At 45.0% G+C, this 16344-nt stretch overlaps 1 protein-coding gene across 2 annotated transcripts in view; it reads left to right on the top strand.

The window, feature by feature from the left end:
- LOC137312586 (UDP-N-acetylglucosamine transporter TMEM241 homolog) overlaps positions 1 to 15826 on the top strand; it is a 143031-nt gene extending 127205 nt beyond the window's left edge. For both annotated transcript variants that reach the window (XM_067979129.1, XM_067979118.1), the window contains one exon: positions 14085 to 15826. In XM_067979129.1, the coding sequence (XP_067835230.1) occupies positions 14085 to 14129 (45 nt within the window). In that variant the 3' untranslated portion in view covers positions 14130 to 15826. The remainder of the gene's footprint in view (positions 1 to 14084) is intronic.
- The last annotated feature ends 518 nt before the right edge of the window (positions 15827 to 16344 follow it).

Below are 16344 nucleotides of genomic sequence, written 5' to 3'. Positions count from 1 at the left end.
ACTAACTTGATTGAGTTCTTTGATGAAGTAACGGACAGGGTTGATGAGGGTAGTGCAGTTGATGTGTTTATGGACTTTCAAAAGACATTTGATAAAGTACCACATAATAGGCTTGTTAGCAAAATTAAAGCCCATGGGATTAAAGGGACAGTGGCAGCATGGATACAAAATTGGATAGGGGACAGAAAGCAGAGAGTAGTGATGAAAGGTTGTTTTTCAGACTGGAGGGAGGTATAGAGTGGTGTTCCCCAGGGGTCAGTATTAGGACCACTGCTTTTTTTGATATATATATTAATGACCTGGACTTGGGTATAGAGGGTATAATTTCAAAGTTTGCAGATGACACGAAACTCGGAAATGTAGTAATGTGGAGGAAAGTAACAGACTTGAGAGCTATGTGGATAGCACGTTTCATGAGGTGGTCACCCCACAGCTTAAGAGAGTGCAGGCAGAGAGGGACTGGGTGACCGCCAGACAGACAAGGGGAACCAGGCAGGTAGTGCAGGAGTCCTCTGAGTGCATCTCGCTCTCTAACGAGTATTCAGTAATACTGGTGAGGGAGAGGGTTCCTCTGCGGAGTGTAGCCAGAGCCAAGACCATAGCACCATGGGTGGCTCAGCTGTACGTTGGGTGGGGGGGGTTGAGATAGGTCAGGAGAGCAATACTGATAGGGAATTCTATAGTTAAGGGACTAGACAGGCGTTACTGCGGCCACAGACTTGATTCCAGGATCGTATGTTGCCTCCCTGGTTCCAGGGTCAAGGATGTCACTGAGCAGCTGCAGAACATTCTGGAAGGGGAGGGTGAACAGCCAAAGGTCGTGGTCCATATCGGTACCAATGACATATGTAGAAAGAGGGATGAGGTCCTGCAGGCAGATTTTAAGGAGTTAGGAAAGAGATTAACAAGCAGGACCTCAAAGGTAGTAATCACCGGATTACTCCCAGTGCCACGCGCTAGTGAATGTAGAAATAGGAGGATAGAGCAGATGAATGCGTGGCTAGACAGATGTTGCAGGAGGGAGGGCGTTAGATTCCTGGGGCATTGGGACCAGTTCTGGGGGAGGTGGGACCTGCACAGGTCGGAAAGGTTGCACCTCAATGGAGATGGGACCAATGTCCTCGCCGGGAGGTTCGCTAGTGTTAGGGGGGAGGGGGTTAAACTAATTTGGAAAGGGGATGGGCACCAGGATGTAGTATTAGAAAGGAGAAACAAGGGACACAAAGGATCGGGAGAGAAAGATAGCACTAGAGCAAGAAATAGTACGGTATTAGATGGGATTAGACTGAGAGAGAGTACAGGAAAGTCTAAGACTGGTTTGCAGTGCATGTGTGTAAATGCACAAAGCATGGTAAACAAGGTTGGTGAGCTGCAGGTGCAAATAGCCACATGGGAATATGATGTTATGGCGATAACGGAGATCTGGCTCAAAAAAGGACAGGATTGGGTACTAAATATTCCTGGATACAAGGTGTTGAGGAAAGATAGGGAAGGAAAGAAAGAAAGGAGGGGTGGGTGGCAGTATTGATTAAGGAGAATATTCCAGTGCTGGAGAGAGAGGATGTCCTGGAGGGGTCAAGGACAGAATAAATTTGGTTAGAGTTAAGAAACAATAGAGGTGAAGTCTATCGCTATCTTCCTCACTGTTCACTACACTTCCAAGTTTTGTGTCATCTGCACATTTTGAAATTGTGCCCTGTACACCCAAGTCCAAGTCATTAACAGTAGAGGAATGCAATCAAATCCAAAAAAAATTAGATGTGTTCGGGGAGTGGACCACACATTGGTAAATGGCGTTTAATTTAGATAAATGTAGTGTTATGCATGTTGGTAGGGCCAACACAGAATACACGGGACAATACTGAAAGAGGTTGAGCGACAAAAAGATCTTGGTGTTATTGTGCATAGATCACTAAAGCTTCAAGACCAATGTAGAGAAACTGTAGGTAAAGCTAACAAGGTAATGGGTTGTATTAATAGAGCCATTCATTATAAATCAAAGGACACCATTTTGACACTATACAGGTCGCTGGTCAGATCGCATCTAGAGTACTGTGTCCAGTTTTGGTCCCCCCACATGTTGGGTGATATAGCAGCTTTGGAAAAGGTCCAGAGGAGAGCTATAAGAATGATTCCTAGCTTAAAGAACTTCAGCTACTCAGATAGGCTCAAGGACGTTGGTCTATTTACTTTAGAGCAGCATGGACTTAGAGGTCTATAAAATAATTAAAGGGCTGGATAGCATCTCCATTGATAGATTATTCCAGTTTAGTAGGTTGGGGAGGACCAGGGCACACGAGTTTAAACAATGGAAGAGTAGGAATAGACTGGATGTTAGGTGGTTCTTCTTTTCCCAGAGAGTAGTGAGCCTCTGGATGCGCTGCCGGCTGGTGTGGTGGATGCTGACTCTCTGCATGCCTTCAAGAGGCAGCTGGACCAGTTCCTGACTGGGGCAGAGATCGTATCATATGGACGGTATTTGTCTTTATAAATAACACTTGGTCCATGTGATCTTCTGGACTAGTTTCAATCGCCTGAGGGTGTGGGAGAGGAATTTTACAGAGTATTTTTTCCCTTATTGGCCGTGGGTTTTTTCTGTTTTTTGCCTATCTCAGGAGATTACATGGCTGTGAGGGGTGGGAGGTCGGGGGAGAGAAGAAGTGTTTAGCCATGATGGTCTGGTCATCATGGTGTGGGCCAGGCTTGATGAACCAGCTGGCCTTTTCTTGCCCATCAAGTTCATATGTTCATAAGGTTAAGGGGAAATTTGACAGAATAAATAAGGAGAAACTGTTTCCAGTGGCAGAAGGATCAGTAACCAGAGGACACAGATTTAAGGTGATCAGCGAAAGAGCCAGAGGCGACATGAGGAAACATTTTTTTACGCAGTGAGTTGTAATGTTCTGGAATGTACTGCCTGAAAGGGTGGAGGAAGCAGATTCAATAGTAACTTTCAAAAGGGAATTAGATAAACACTCAAGAAGCTCAACACCATCCAGGTCCACTTGATTGGCACCCCATCCATCAACTCCCTCCACCGCCGGCGTACTGTGGCTGCAGTGTGTACTGTCTACAGGGTGCACTGCAGCAACTCGCCAAGGCTTGTTCGACAGCACCTCCCAAACCCGCATCTCCACCACCTAGTAGGACAAGGGCAGCAGGTACATGGAAGAACCATCACTTCCAAGTTCCCCTACTAGCCATTCCGACTTGGACATATATCGCCGTTCCTTCATCTTTGCTGGGTCAAAATTCTGGAAGGGAAAAAGTTTACAGGGCTATGGGGAAAGAGCAGTGGAATGGGACTAATTGGATAGCTCTTTCAAAGAGCCAGCACAGGCACGATGGGCTGAATTGCCTCCTGTGCTATACCTACTATGATAATCAAGTGCTACTGTGCTGCCCACAATGGATACGATTACATCTATATGCATCATGCAGCTATACTAACATAGAAGCATTATTTTTGGCTAATTATTTGTGACTAATAAAGTTTGCACTGCTCTAGAATGGCCATGTATGGTAAGCATTCAAAGGACTGTAAGATAGTGTGAGGGGAGGAAACTCGTTGTGCCATTTGTGTTTGGATGCTACTTCATATAACATTCTGCTTGTCAGCCCTATTTTACACTGAGGTCTCTAATACTTTTTTTTTATTCCTTCTCGGGATATGGGCGTTGCTAGCAAGGCCAGCATTTATTGCTCATTCTTAGTTGCTGTTGAGAAGGTGGTGGTGAGCTGCCGTCTTGAACAGCTGCAGTCTGTGTGGTGACGGTGCTCCCACGTTGCTGTTAGGTAAGGAGTTCCAGAATTTTGACCCAGCAAAGATGAAGAAACGGCGATATGTGTCCAAGTCGGGATGGCTAGTAGGGGAACTTGGAAGTGATGGTTCTTCCATGTACCTGCTGCCCTTGTCCTACTAGGTGGTGGAGATGCGGGTTTGGGAGGTGCTGTCGAACAAGCCTTGGCGAGTTGCTGCAGTGCACCCTGTAGACAGTACACACTGCAGCCACAGTACGCCGGCGGTGGAGGGAGTTGATGGATGGGGTGCCAATCAAGTGGACCTGGATGGTGTTGAGCTTCTTGAGTGTTGTTGCAGTTGCACACATCCAGGCGATTGGAGAGTATTCCATCACACTCCTGACTTGTTCCTTGAAGGTAGTGGAGAGGCTTTGGGGAGTCAGGAGGTGAGCCACTTACCGCAGAATATCCAGCCTCTGACCTGCTCTCGTAGCCACAGTATTTATGTGGCTGGTCGAGTTAAGTTTCTGGTCAATGGTGACCCCCAGGGTGTTGATGGTGGGGGATTCAGCAATGGTAAAGCCATTAAATATCATGGGGAGGTGGTTAGACTCTCCCTTGTTGGGGATGGGGATTGCCTGGCACTTTGTGGTGCAAATGGTACTTGCATCTCATTAGTTTCTTATGCTTATCAGTTGTTCTTCCTGACTGACAGCATTAACATATGTTACCACCTTCTACCAAGCATTCTTTGTTGCTGCCCCGTGTGGACAATGCCAAACTTGCTCCAATAAGACTTTCATGGAAACATCATGAAATTCTGGGAAAGGTGGTGCTGCACCATCTCTTTTTTCCATTTTGCTGATAAATGTTGTTGCGCTTTAACTGGGTGCAATCTTACCAGAACTGTATTCTCCTTCCTCCCAGTGGAAGTAAGCCAAGGAAAGGTGGTTTTCTGGCCTCCAAACCACCTGCTAATGGCTAATGGGGTTCTGGGAGGAAATTGTGGCGGGTTAGTGGCAGTTTCCCATTGGCAGGTGTTTGAACTGCCCCATCACAAACCCACCAATGGGATGGAAAATTCTGGCCTATGACTCTTAATACATGAACCGTACCAGCATTTTTCACTTTTTCAACTTTTATTGTGTTTGGGTTATGGGCCTAGTGTTGTGAATGTTTTTCTTTAAACCAAGCTTGTTGTTACAATTTTTGTTATGACTAACCATTTACTTCAAAATAAAAGAGAAAGAGAGAGAAACCAGGAGACCTATTGATGTAAAGGAAATGTAACTCGAGAGTCTTATCATTTATCTTTATGTGACCAATCTCCTCTGGTCAGAGGATCTGTGAGAGGTTGCTGTTGTACGACATGGAAAGGGTTCAAAATATAAGGGGCAGGTATGCTCATTCCAAATGGGAAGTTGAGGAGTTGAATGGCTTATCTTATCCATGGTATTCAGAGGATAACAATTTGTATGACTACATATTGAAATGTGAGGCTGGAAGGAGGAGAGGCCAAATTAAACTTTAAATGTAAAAAGAAACTACGAGTAGATTTTAAAAAGGGGCTTTTCACAAAGCAGAACTGTCAACAAAAAACACAAATACAGTCACTAAGATTTATATTTTGAAGAAAAAGAAGCACATCATTTACACCATAGCGTAATCATTGTTTATATTTATGCCAACATAGGGTGCAGTTACACAACATGTAGTAGTTGGATAAATCAGTTTGCTGATCCTGTTATCTGTGGGTAGACTGGATTGTAAGCATTACTGCAGCTTATGAACATGCCACTTACAAATAATAAAATAAAAGCAGTGCAAGTTGTTTATTCCCACTATCCATGAACTCTCCACGATATGATCATTACACCAGTTGCTCCAAATTGACAGGAGCTTCCATCAGAAAGTAGGAAACTACTAACACAACCTTGTAAAGTGTAGGCATCCACAAAACTTTTCTTACTTGAAAAAAGATTTTTTTAATATACTGTGGTCACTGTACATGTGATTATATATGCAGTACAGGACCCGGCACGATGGTTTATTGAGATAAGGCACCTTGGGATCAGGCCTGATGCCATTATGGTTCAATTCTCTATACACCACTACTCCCAGTCAGATTATAAAAAGTAATTCCAAAGGCATATTGTAGCGATCACTACCTATTTGCATGTATGTTTGTTTATTATGTCACCTCATACACCCAGTTCTAGTTGAATATGAGAATCACAACTTTGCAGAAGCCAAAAAGTCGACTGCTCCAGATGGATTGTTTTATGTCAAGCAAGATGTTTTGGAGGCGGAGAAGCAAATTAATGAATTGCAAGCAGCAGTTGTATGTCAACTTTGCAGGAAAATGCAATAGTTGAGGGAGCTTGATTACTTGTCTGAATAATATCACAGTGGAGCAAGATGGGACTTAGCACCAACATCTGGGTTTTTGCAAACAATAGTGTTTTTACACCACTAGTAGTGAGCAAGAATCATTTCACATGAAAAGCCATGCAGCATGAAGAACTAGCTTTACATGTATATCATTGTCATCTTCTAAAGGTTAGGGACCTTCAACAGATTATAGTGTTTTAGTTTTCTCAAACCAGTCAAAATGTTAGTTGCAGAGTTCTAGACAATAAAAAAAGGCAAGATTTTGATACTAGTTTGTGGGGAAAATCAAACCAGCAAATACCAGATATAAAACTGCCAAAAAAACTTTCCAAATTTTCAGTGGAGTTGTAAATGTAGTTCTGCTTGTGAAATTTAAATCTCTTGCTATTTGTACCAGATTTGTGAGATGTAATCATTCATACAATGCCTGCTTAATATAAATACTGTACTGGCAGTTTAAAAAATGCTTGCTGTTGGGTTAGAGTCCAGAACAGTTCAGAAATGTAATTCATATATTGTTCATTGCATTCCTTCTTACTCTTTGAAAATATGTTTTGCTTGAAATAAAAGTTGGAGGCATATCTACCAGAATTTTTCACCCATTTTAGTTATTGTCTTTGAATGAATTCGTAAAAACTGCTAGTTTGGCAGAAAGCAGTAACAGCATTACGGCAGTTAAAGGGAATGTAGTGAAGATTTGCTCAGCCCTTGAGAACTCATTCATAAAGCACTTCTAGTTTGCTACTACAGTCCCCACCACTTAAAACGTCCACGTTAAAAACGCGCAGTCACTTATATCGGCCAAAAAGCAAAAGCCATTAGCTATTTGCATTAACGTCAATTTCAAAGTTGCTGGTTATATCATCTTTAGTGCTCCCTTAATTTCAGGCAGAACAGCTCAAAGCCAGTATTTCATTGGAATGTAACATGGGAACATGAGTAGGCCATTCAGCCCCTCGAGCCAGTTCCGCCATTCAATTAGATCATGGCTGATCTGCAAGCCAAAGACTGATGTCAGTACTGCAGATTCCTGTGGCCGAGAGGTTGCTAGGAACCAGCAGATTTTCTATCTCTCTCTAAATGACTGGCCAGGCCAGAGCTGCAGATTCCCCCTTCCGACTCAGGCCGAAACTCATTGTTTACTGTGTAGCTCCTTGGAAACACTTTCAAGAATGCGTAACATTCAGAGATTCTCCCAGGCTGAGATAAATACCCCCAGTGAGAGCAACTGAGAGATAAATACCCCCAGTGAGAGCAACTGAGAGATAAATACCCCCCAGTGAGAGCAACTGAGCGATAAATACCCCCCGTGAGAGCAACTGAGATAAATACCCCCAGTGAGAGCAACTGAGAGATAAATACCCCCCGTGAGAGCAACTGAGAGATAAATACCCCCCAGTGAAAGCAACTGAGCGATAAATACCCCCCGTGAGAGCAACTGAGATAAATACCCCCAGTGAGAGCAACTGAGCGATAAATACCCCCCGTGAGAGCGACTGAGAGATAAATACCCCCCGTGAGAGCAACTGAGAGATAAATACCCCCCAGTGAGAGCAACTGAGAGATAAATACCCCCGGCGAGAGCAACTGAGATAAATACCCCCAGTGAGAGCAACTGAGCGATAAATACCCCCCGTGAGAGCAACTGAGAGATAAATACCCCCAGTGAGAGCAACTGAGAGATAAATACCCCCCAGTGAGAGCAACTGAGAGATAAATACCCCTGGCGAGAGCAACTGAGATAAATACCCCCAGTGAGAGCAACTGAGCGATAAATACCCCCCGTGAGAGCAACTGAGATAAATACCCCCAGTGAGAGCAACTGAGATAAATACCCCCAGTGAGAGCAACTGAGAGATAAATACCCCCCGTGAGAGCAACTGAGAGATAAATACCCCCCAGTGAGAGCAACTGAGCGATAAATACCCCCGTGAGAGCAACTGAGATAAATACCCCCAGTGAGAGCAACTGAGCGATAAATACCCCCCGTGAGAGCAACTGAGAGATAAATACCCCCCGTGAGAGCAACTGAGAGATAAATACCCCCCAGTGAGAGCAACTGAGAGATAAATACCCCCCAGCGAGATCAACTGAGATAAATACCCCCAGCGAGAGCAACTGAGAGATAAATACCCCCCAGTGAGAGCAATTGAGAGATAAATACCCCCCGTGAGAGCAACTGAGATAAATACGCCCAGTGAGAGCAACTGAGCGATAAATACCCCCCGTGAGAGCAACTGAGAGATAAATACCCCGCGTGAGAGCAACTGAGAGATAAATACCCCCCAGTGAGAGCAACTGAGAGATAAATACCCCCGGCGAGAGCAACTGAGATAAATACCCCCAGTGAGAGCAACTGAGCGATAAATACCCCCCGTGAGAGCAACTGAGAGATAAATACCCCCAGTGAGAGCAACTGAGAGATAAATACCCCCCGTGAGAGCAACTGAGAGATAAATACCCCCCAGTGAGAGTAACTGAGAGATAAATACCCCCCAGTGAGAGCAACTGAGAGATAAATACCCCCCAGCGAGAGCAACTGAGATAAATACCCCCAGTGAGAGCAACTGAGAGATAAATACCCCCCAGTGAGAGCAACTGAGAGATAAATACCCCCAGCGAGAGCAACTGAGATAAATACCCCCAGTGAGAGCAACTGAGATAAATACCCCCAGCGAGAGCAACTGAGAGATAAATACCCCCCAGTGAGAGCAATTGAGAGATAAATACCCCCCGTGAGAGCAACTGAGCGATAAATACCCCCAGTGAGAGCAACTGAGAGATAAATACCCCCAGTGAGAGCAACTGAGAGATAAATACCCCCAGTGAGAGCAACTGAGAGATAAATACCCCCAGTGAGAGCAACTGAGAGATAAATACCCCCAGTGAGAGCAACTGAGCGATAAATACCCCCAGTGAGAGCAACTGAGAGATAAATACCCCCAGTGAGAGCAACTGAGAGATAAATACCCCCAGTGAGAGCAACTGAGAGATAAATACCCCCAGTGAGAGCAACTGAACGATAAATACCCCCAGTGAGAGCAACTGAGATATAAATACCCCCCAGTGAGAGCAACTGAGATATAAATACCCCCCAGTGAGAGCAACTGAGAGATAAATACCCCCCGGGAGAGCAACTGAGAGATAAATACCCCCCAGTGAGAGCAACTGAGAGATAAATACCCCCCAGTGAGAGCAACTGAGAGATAAATACCCCCAGTGAGAGCAACTGAGAGATAAATACCCCCAGTGAGAGCAACTGAGAGATAAATACCCCCAGTGAGAGCAACTGAGAGATAAATACCCACAGTGAGAGCAACTGAGAGATAAATACCCCCAGTGAGAGCAACTGAGAGATAAATACCCCCAGTGAGAGCAACTGAGAGATAAATACCCCCAGTGAGAGCAACTGAGCGATAAATACCCCCAGTGAGAGCAACTGAGAGATAAATACCCCCAGTGAGAGCAACTGAGAGATAAATACCCCCAGTGAGAGCAACTGAGAGATAAATACCCCCAGTGAGAGCAACTGAGCGATAAATACCCCCAGTGAGAGCAACTGAGAGATAAATACCCCCCAGTGAGAGCAACTGAGAGATAAATACCCCCAGTGAGAGCAACTGAGAGATAAATACCCCCAGTGAGAGCAACTGAGCGATAAATACCCCCAGTGAGAGCAACTGAGAGATAAATACCCCCCGGGAGAGCAAAGTGTTGCATTTCCTGCACTTGAATGGGAAGGTGTCAGGGGAAAGGGAGCAGGTTTTGAGTTTGATGGAGGACTGGACCAGGGTATCACGGAGGGAACGGTCCCTTTGGAATGCTGTGAGGGGAAGTTGTGTTTGGTGGTGGGATCGAGCTGGAGGTGGCAGAAATGGTGGAGGATGATCTGTTGAATGTAGAGGCTGGTGGGGTGGAAGGTGAGCACAAGGGTGACTGTATTTTTTAACCTTTAGTTAGAATATGGTAAGTAGTCATTGATAAGAACCTATTTATGCAGTATATAGTATTAGATACATCGTGATGTTTGACAGAACAGAATGTTGCAATGCTCTTCATCTAGCAATGAACTCTCCATCTTCTATGTAATCTAAATTTAAAAATTGGAAGAAGGGAGCAATTAGTTGGATTACCCGGATTAAAGAATTTAAGAAAATCTACACTAAAACGGCCATAGTATGATTGTGTGTTAGCCATTTTAAATAGAAATACAATATTGGTATGTGAGATTCTACATTTGCAGTTTAGAGTAAGAAGATTTAGAGTAATCAGCTTTTGGTTTTACAAGCTAAATGCTATTGAGATAAGTCAAAGATATTTTGTAATCTCATGACATACAATATCACCTTGTTAAATTGTGGATGTTGTGGTCAAAGGAATTATCTGTGATTTAGCTGTTGTTGTAAATTAGTCACAGATTGTGTTGAATTAACAAGAAAGAAAATTTATTATTCAAAGTTAAAACTGATGAATTCGATGATTAGTATAGTGCTGATTCTTCATTATTTTGCTAATTCTGAATGAAAATCTGCTACTTGAAATGGAAAAATTTGCAGGCCTATGGAGAAAGAGCAGGGGATTGGAACTAATCAGATAGTTCTTTCAAAGAGCCGGCACAGGCACAATGAGCCGAATGGCCTCCATCTGTGCTGTATGATTCTATGATTGTAAGCTGTTGCCTGTGATGCTGACAGTGACTTGCAGCTTGTCTGAAAAGTAACTCCAGAATCTTGTTACAATCCTTTCAAGTTGAAAGCCATGCCTGAGTTACGCCAGCGGTTTATAAAAATCCCAAGTTCACAGGCTGTGACTGCACCAGTGGTTACTGAGTCAATCAGAATTAGAACAGGACAGAAAAAGATGTAGAATCGTTCCACCATTGGCGGCCGTGCCTTCAGCTGCCTCTGCCCTTAGCTCTGGAATTCCCTCCCTAAACCTCTCCACCTCTCTCTCCTCCTTTAAGACGCTCCTTAAAACCTACCCCTTTGACCAAGCTTTTGGTCACCTGTCCTAATATCTCCTTATGTGGCTCAGTGTCAAATTTTGTTTGAAAATCATTCCTGTGAAGCACCTTGTGATGTTTTACTACGTTAAAGGTGTTACATAAATGCAACTTGTTGTTGTAGAATAACAAAAATAATTTCCTGTTGAAGAACACTTGGGGATATAAATTTGTCTTAGAGTGGTGCAAAATGGGCGAATCGGCAGCTCGTTTTACACCCGGTTTTCTTTTTCCTTTTTCCTTTTTTTTGCAAGGCTATGGGGAAAGATTGGGGGGAGTGGGACTAATAGGATAGCTCTTTCAAAAGAGCTGGCACAGGCACGATGGGCCGAATGCCCTTCTTCTGTGCAGTATGATTCTATGGTTCTAACTTGCATTTAAATAGTGCCTTTCATGACTTTTTTTATTCGTTCATGGGATGTGGGAGTCGCTAGCAAGGCCAGCATTTATTGCCCATCCCTAATTGCCCTTGAGAAGGTGGTGGTGAGCCGCCTTCTTGAACCGCTGCAGTCCGTGTGGTGAAGGTTCTCCCACAGTACTGTTAGGAAGGGAGTTCCAGCATTTTGACCCAGCAACGATGAAGGAACGGCGATATATTTCCAAGTCGGGCTGGTGTGTAACTTGGAAGGGAACGTGCAGGTGGTGTTGTTCCCATGTGCCTGCTGCCCTTGTCCTTCTAGGTGGTAGAGGTCGCGGGTTTGGGAGGTGCTGTCGAAGAAGCCTTGGCGAGTTGCTGCAGTGCATCCTGTGGATGGTACACACTGCAGCCACAGTGCGCCGGTGGTGAAGGGAGTGAATGTTTAGGGTGGTGGATGGGGTGCCAATCAAGCAGGCTGTTTTGTCCTGGATGGTGTCGAACATCTTGAGTGTTGTTGGAGCTGCACTCATCACACTCCTGACTTGTGCCTTGTAGATGGTAGAAAGGCTTTGGGGAGTCAGGAGGTGAGTCACTTGCCGCAAAATACCCAGCCTCTGACCTGCCCTTCTAGCCACAGTATTTATGTGGCTGGTCCAGTTAAGTTTCTGGTCAATGGTGACCCCCAGGATGTTGATGGTGGGGGATTCGGCGATGGTAATGCCGTTGAATGTCAAGGGGAGGTGGTTAGACTCTTTCTTGTTGGAGATGGTCCAAAGTGCTTTCTAGCCAATAAATTACTTTGGAAGTGCAGTCACTACTGTTGTGTAGTCACAACAAGATCCCACAAACAGCAAATTAGATAAATGACCAATTAATCTTTGTGTTTTTTTGAGGAATAAATGTTGGCCAGGAGAACTCCCCTACTCTTCATTGAACAGTGCCATGGACTATTTTACATCCCTCAATACTGCACTGAAGTGTCAGCCTAGATTATGTGGGGCTTGAGTCCACAATCTTCTAACTCAGAGGCCAGTGTGCTATCAAGGTGCTAACCTGACACTAGAGACTAGATACTCCCCCACCCACCCCAGAAGTACCAATGTATCGTAAGAACATAAGAAATAGAAGCAGAAGTAGGCCATACGGCCTCTCGAGCCTACTCCGCCATTCAATCAGATCATGGTTGATCTTCGACCTCAACTCCACTTTCCAATCTGATCCCCATATCCCTTGATTCCCTTAGAGTCCAAAAATCTATTGATCTCAGTCTTGAAAATACTCAACGACTGAGTTCCATAAATTCCAAAGATTCACCGCCCTCTGAGTGAAGAAATTCCTCCTCGTCTCAGTCCTAAATTGCCCACTCCTTATCCTGCGACTATGCCCCTTAGTTCTAGACTCTCCAGCCAGGGGAAATAGCCACTCAGCATCTACCCTGTCGAGCCCTCTAAGAATTTTATATGTTATATTAGCGGTGCTATATTTGCTACCTTCCAATCCATGGGGACCGTTCTAGAATCTAGGGAATTTTGGAAGATCACAACCATTACATCCACTTTCTCTGCAGCCACATCTTTTAGAACCCTAGGATATAGGCCATCGGGTCCAGGGGATTTGTCAGCTTTTAGTCCCCTTAATTTCTTCAGTACCTTTTCTTCACTAATATTTAAGTTCCTCACTCTGATTGGACCCTTAGTTCCCCACCATTTCTGGTATGCTTTTTGTGTCTTCTACTGTAAAGACAGATACAAAATGCTTGATTAATGTCTCTCCTTATTCCCCATTATAATTTCTCCTGTCTCAGCCTCTAAGGGACCCATGTTTACTTTTGCTACTCTGTTCCTTTTTACATACTTGTAGAAGCTCTTACAATCTGTTTTTATATTTCTTGCTAATTTACTCTCAAATTCTATTTTCTCCCACTTTATCAATTTTTTGGTTATCCTTTACTGGTTTCTAAAACTCTCCCAATCCTGAGGCTTACTACCCTTTTTGGCAACATTATAAGCCTCTTCTTTTAATCTAATACTATAGTTAACTTCTTTAGTTAGCCACGGATGGACCACTTTTCCCCTGGAGTTTTTATTTCTCAATGGAATGGATGTTCGTTGAGAATTTTGAAATATTTCTTTAAATGTCTGCCACTGCATATCTACTTTCATACCTTTTAATCTAATTTCCCAATCTACCTTAGCCAACTCGCCCCTCATACCTATATAATTGGCTTCATTTAAGTTTAAGACTCTAGTTTCTGACTTAAGTACGTCACTCCTGAACTCAATGTGAAATTCTGTCATATTATGATCACTTTTCCCCAGAGGATCCCTTACTATGAGATTACTAATTAACCCTGTCTCATTACACAAGACAAGATCTAAAATAGCCCATTCCCTGGTTGGTTCCACGACGTATTATTCTAGGAAACTGTCCCGAATGCATTTCATGAACTCGTCCTCCAAACTATCTTTGCCAATTTGATTTGTTCAGTTTATATGAAGATTAAAGTCCTCCACGATTATTGCATCCTTACCTCAGTTTATCGCCTCCAATTGATTGAGTTTGAACTAATAATGTAATTTGGTCTCTTTCTAGCCTCGTGGTTGGTGTACTTGGAGAAGCCTTACTTGTTTATGCTGAGGGAAGTGGACCAGAAATAAAGGGATGAAGATGGTGCCAGGACAGATGCCATGCATCATCTTGTTTAGAAGTCCATTTCTCAATAGTTACCTGATGTAACGGAAAAAGGAAATGATGTGCAGGTTACAATCTTCCATGGGAAAGTATTTTCCTCTTTCCCTCCTTTCCTCTCTTTCTACAAATAGACACGATTGAAGAAAACATACACAGCATGGTGATTAAGATTTCACCTCGAGGCTTTGGACAACAAAATGTTTTACTGTGCCCTGTGAGAACCTAAAGAGGAAAAAAACTGCATTGTGTCTGATGACAACAGTGTGTGTGTGAGAACCACTTTTAGCTTTACCTTCTCATGCTGGGAACTGGAACTCTGAAGTCTTTTCACAGCAGAAACAGGAAATGTACTGCTCTCCTCTGGATGCCCCAACCCCGCAACAAGGCCTCAGAAAGGGTTACTGTGAACAATGAAGTAACACAAATAAAGATCATTTAAATAGATTGTGTTTTTTTCCCAGAGGTATAAATGTGAATATGCTTTTTAATAGACCTTCTCATTGCCCTGAAGTCACTCTGCTAAATAAGATACAATAGAAGAAAACTGCTGGGAGGGTTGTCTTTCATGAATTGTATGCGGCTTTTGATTTCAGATGCATCATGGTGCATAAAATATTAACAAATATATCTTGAATGATATCGTTAAGCCAAGTTTAATTTTCTGTTTATTTCTCGTAAATACTGACATATTTTCTTCCAAGAACAGATGATATCTTATTAAACTTCTGTTTATATTGTGGAGAGCCAAGTTTTAAAAGACCAAGAGGCAAAACTCTTGAAATGAGGTGGTATGATTTATAAAAACATGTATTTGGTATCCAAGGGTTAAAGTGGAATTGCAGCATGTACTTCGACATAAGATAAATCTTATTTTTTAAATATTGGTTTATTTTGTTGTATAGCAGATATTATCAGATGACTCACTGCTTTTTAAAAAAAACATACAGCCATCGATCACACACTTAAGTTCTATTTTCAAATTGAAACTTGAACATTTGGGGGAATTAACTCCCTCCGCCTGGCAGGAACAGGAGTTAAAAACCCAAGCTGTACACTTACTGCTTCTTTCCCATCCCACAGCCATTTTAACATCGCTGTTTTCTCGGGCAGCTGAGGCGCCTGCCTGACTCATAAATATATACAAATATATATATACAAATCTAAGTCTTAACACTTAGATAGGACCCTGATGTAACTTGAACTGCCTGCTGAGAGGAGGCCCTGTAAGGTAAGTGTAAAACATATCTTTGTGGGACCCAGAGAAGCAGGAGTGCTCCCCTGAACCCCACAAAGTTTAGACCGCTGCCAGCCTGTGCTCCCCCACCCTTCCAACCCCCGCCCTCCCCACCCCGTGCTCCTCCGCCCTTCCACCCCGTGGGCTTCCACCCCATGCTCCTCCGCCCTTCCACCCCCCGCCCTTCCACCCCGTGCGCTTCCACCCCGGGCTCCCCCGCCCTTCCAAACCCGTGCCCCCCCGCCCTTCCAAACCCGTGCCCCCCCCGCCCTTCCAAACCCGTGCCCCCCCCGCCCTTCCAAACCCCTGTCCCCCCCGCCCTTCCAAACCCGTGCCCCCCCCGCCCTTCCAAACCCGTGCCCCCCCGCCCTTCCAAACCCGTGCCCCCCCGCCCTTCCAAACCCGTGCCCCCCCGCCCTTCCAAACCCGTGCCCCCCCGCCCTTCCAAACCCGTGCCCCCCCGCCCTTCCAAACCCGTGCCCCCCCCGCCCTTCCAAACCCGTGCCCCCCCGCCCTTCCAAACCCGTGCCCCCCCCGCCCTTCCAAATCCGTGCCCCCCCCGCCCTTCCAAATCCGTGCCCCCCCCGCCCTTCCAAACCCGTGTCCCCCCCGCCCTTCCAAACCCGTGTCCCCCCCGCCCTTCCAAACCCGTGCCCCCCCGCCCTTCCAAACCCGTGCCCCCCCCGCCCTTCCAAACCCGTGTCCCCCCCGCCCTTCCAAACCCGTGTCCCCCCCGCCCTTCCAAACCCGTGTCCCCCCCGCCCTTCCAAACCCGTGTCCCCCCCGCCCTTCCAAACCCGTGTCCCCCCCGCCCTTCCAAACCCGTGTCCCCCCCGCCCTTCCAAACCCGTGTCCCCCCCGCCCTTCCAAACCCGTGCCCCCCCCGCCCTTCCAAACCCGTGCCCCACCCCGCCCTTCCAAACCCGT

The sequence above is a fragment of the Heptranchias perlo genome, chromosome 3, assembly GCF_035084215.1.
Source record: "Heptranchias perlo isolate sHepPer1 chromosome 3, sHepPer1.hap1, whole genome shotgun sequence".
Taxonomy (NCBI): domain Eukaryota; kingdom Metazoa; phylum Chordata; class Chondrichthyes; order Hexanchiformes; family Hexanchidae; genus Heptranchias; species Heptranchias perlo.
Note: the sequence above shows the minus strand (reverse complement) of the source record. Positions and strands in the feature narration are given on the sequence as shown.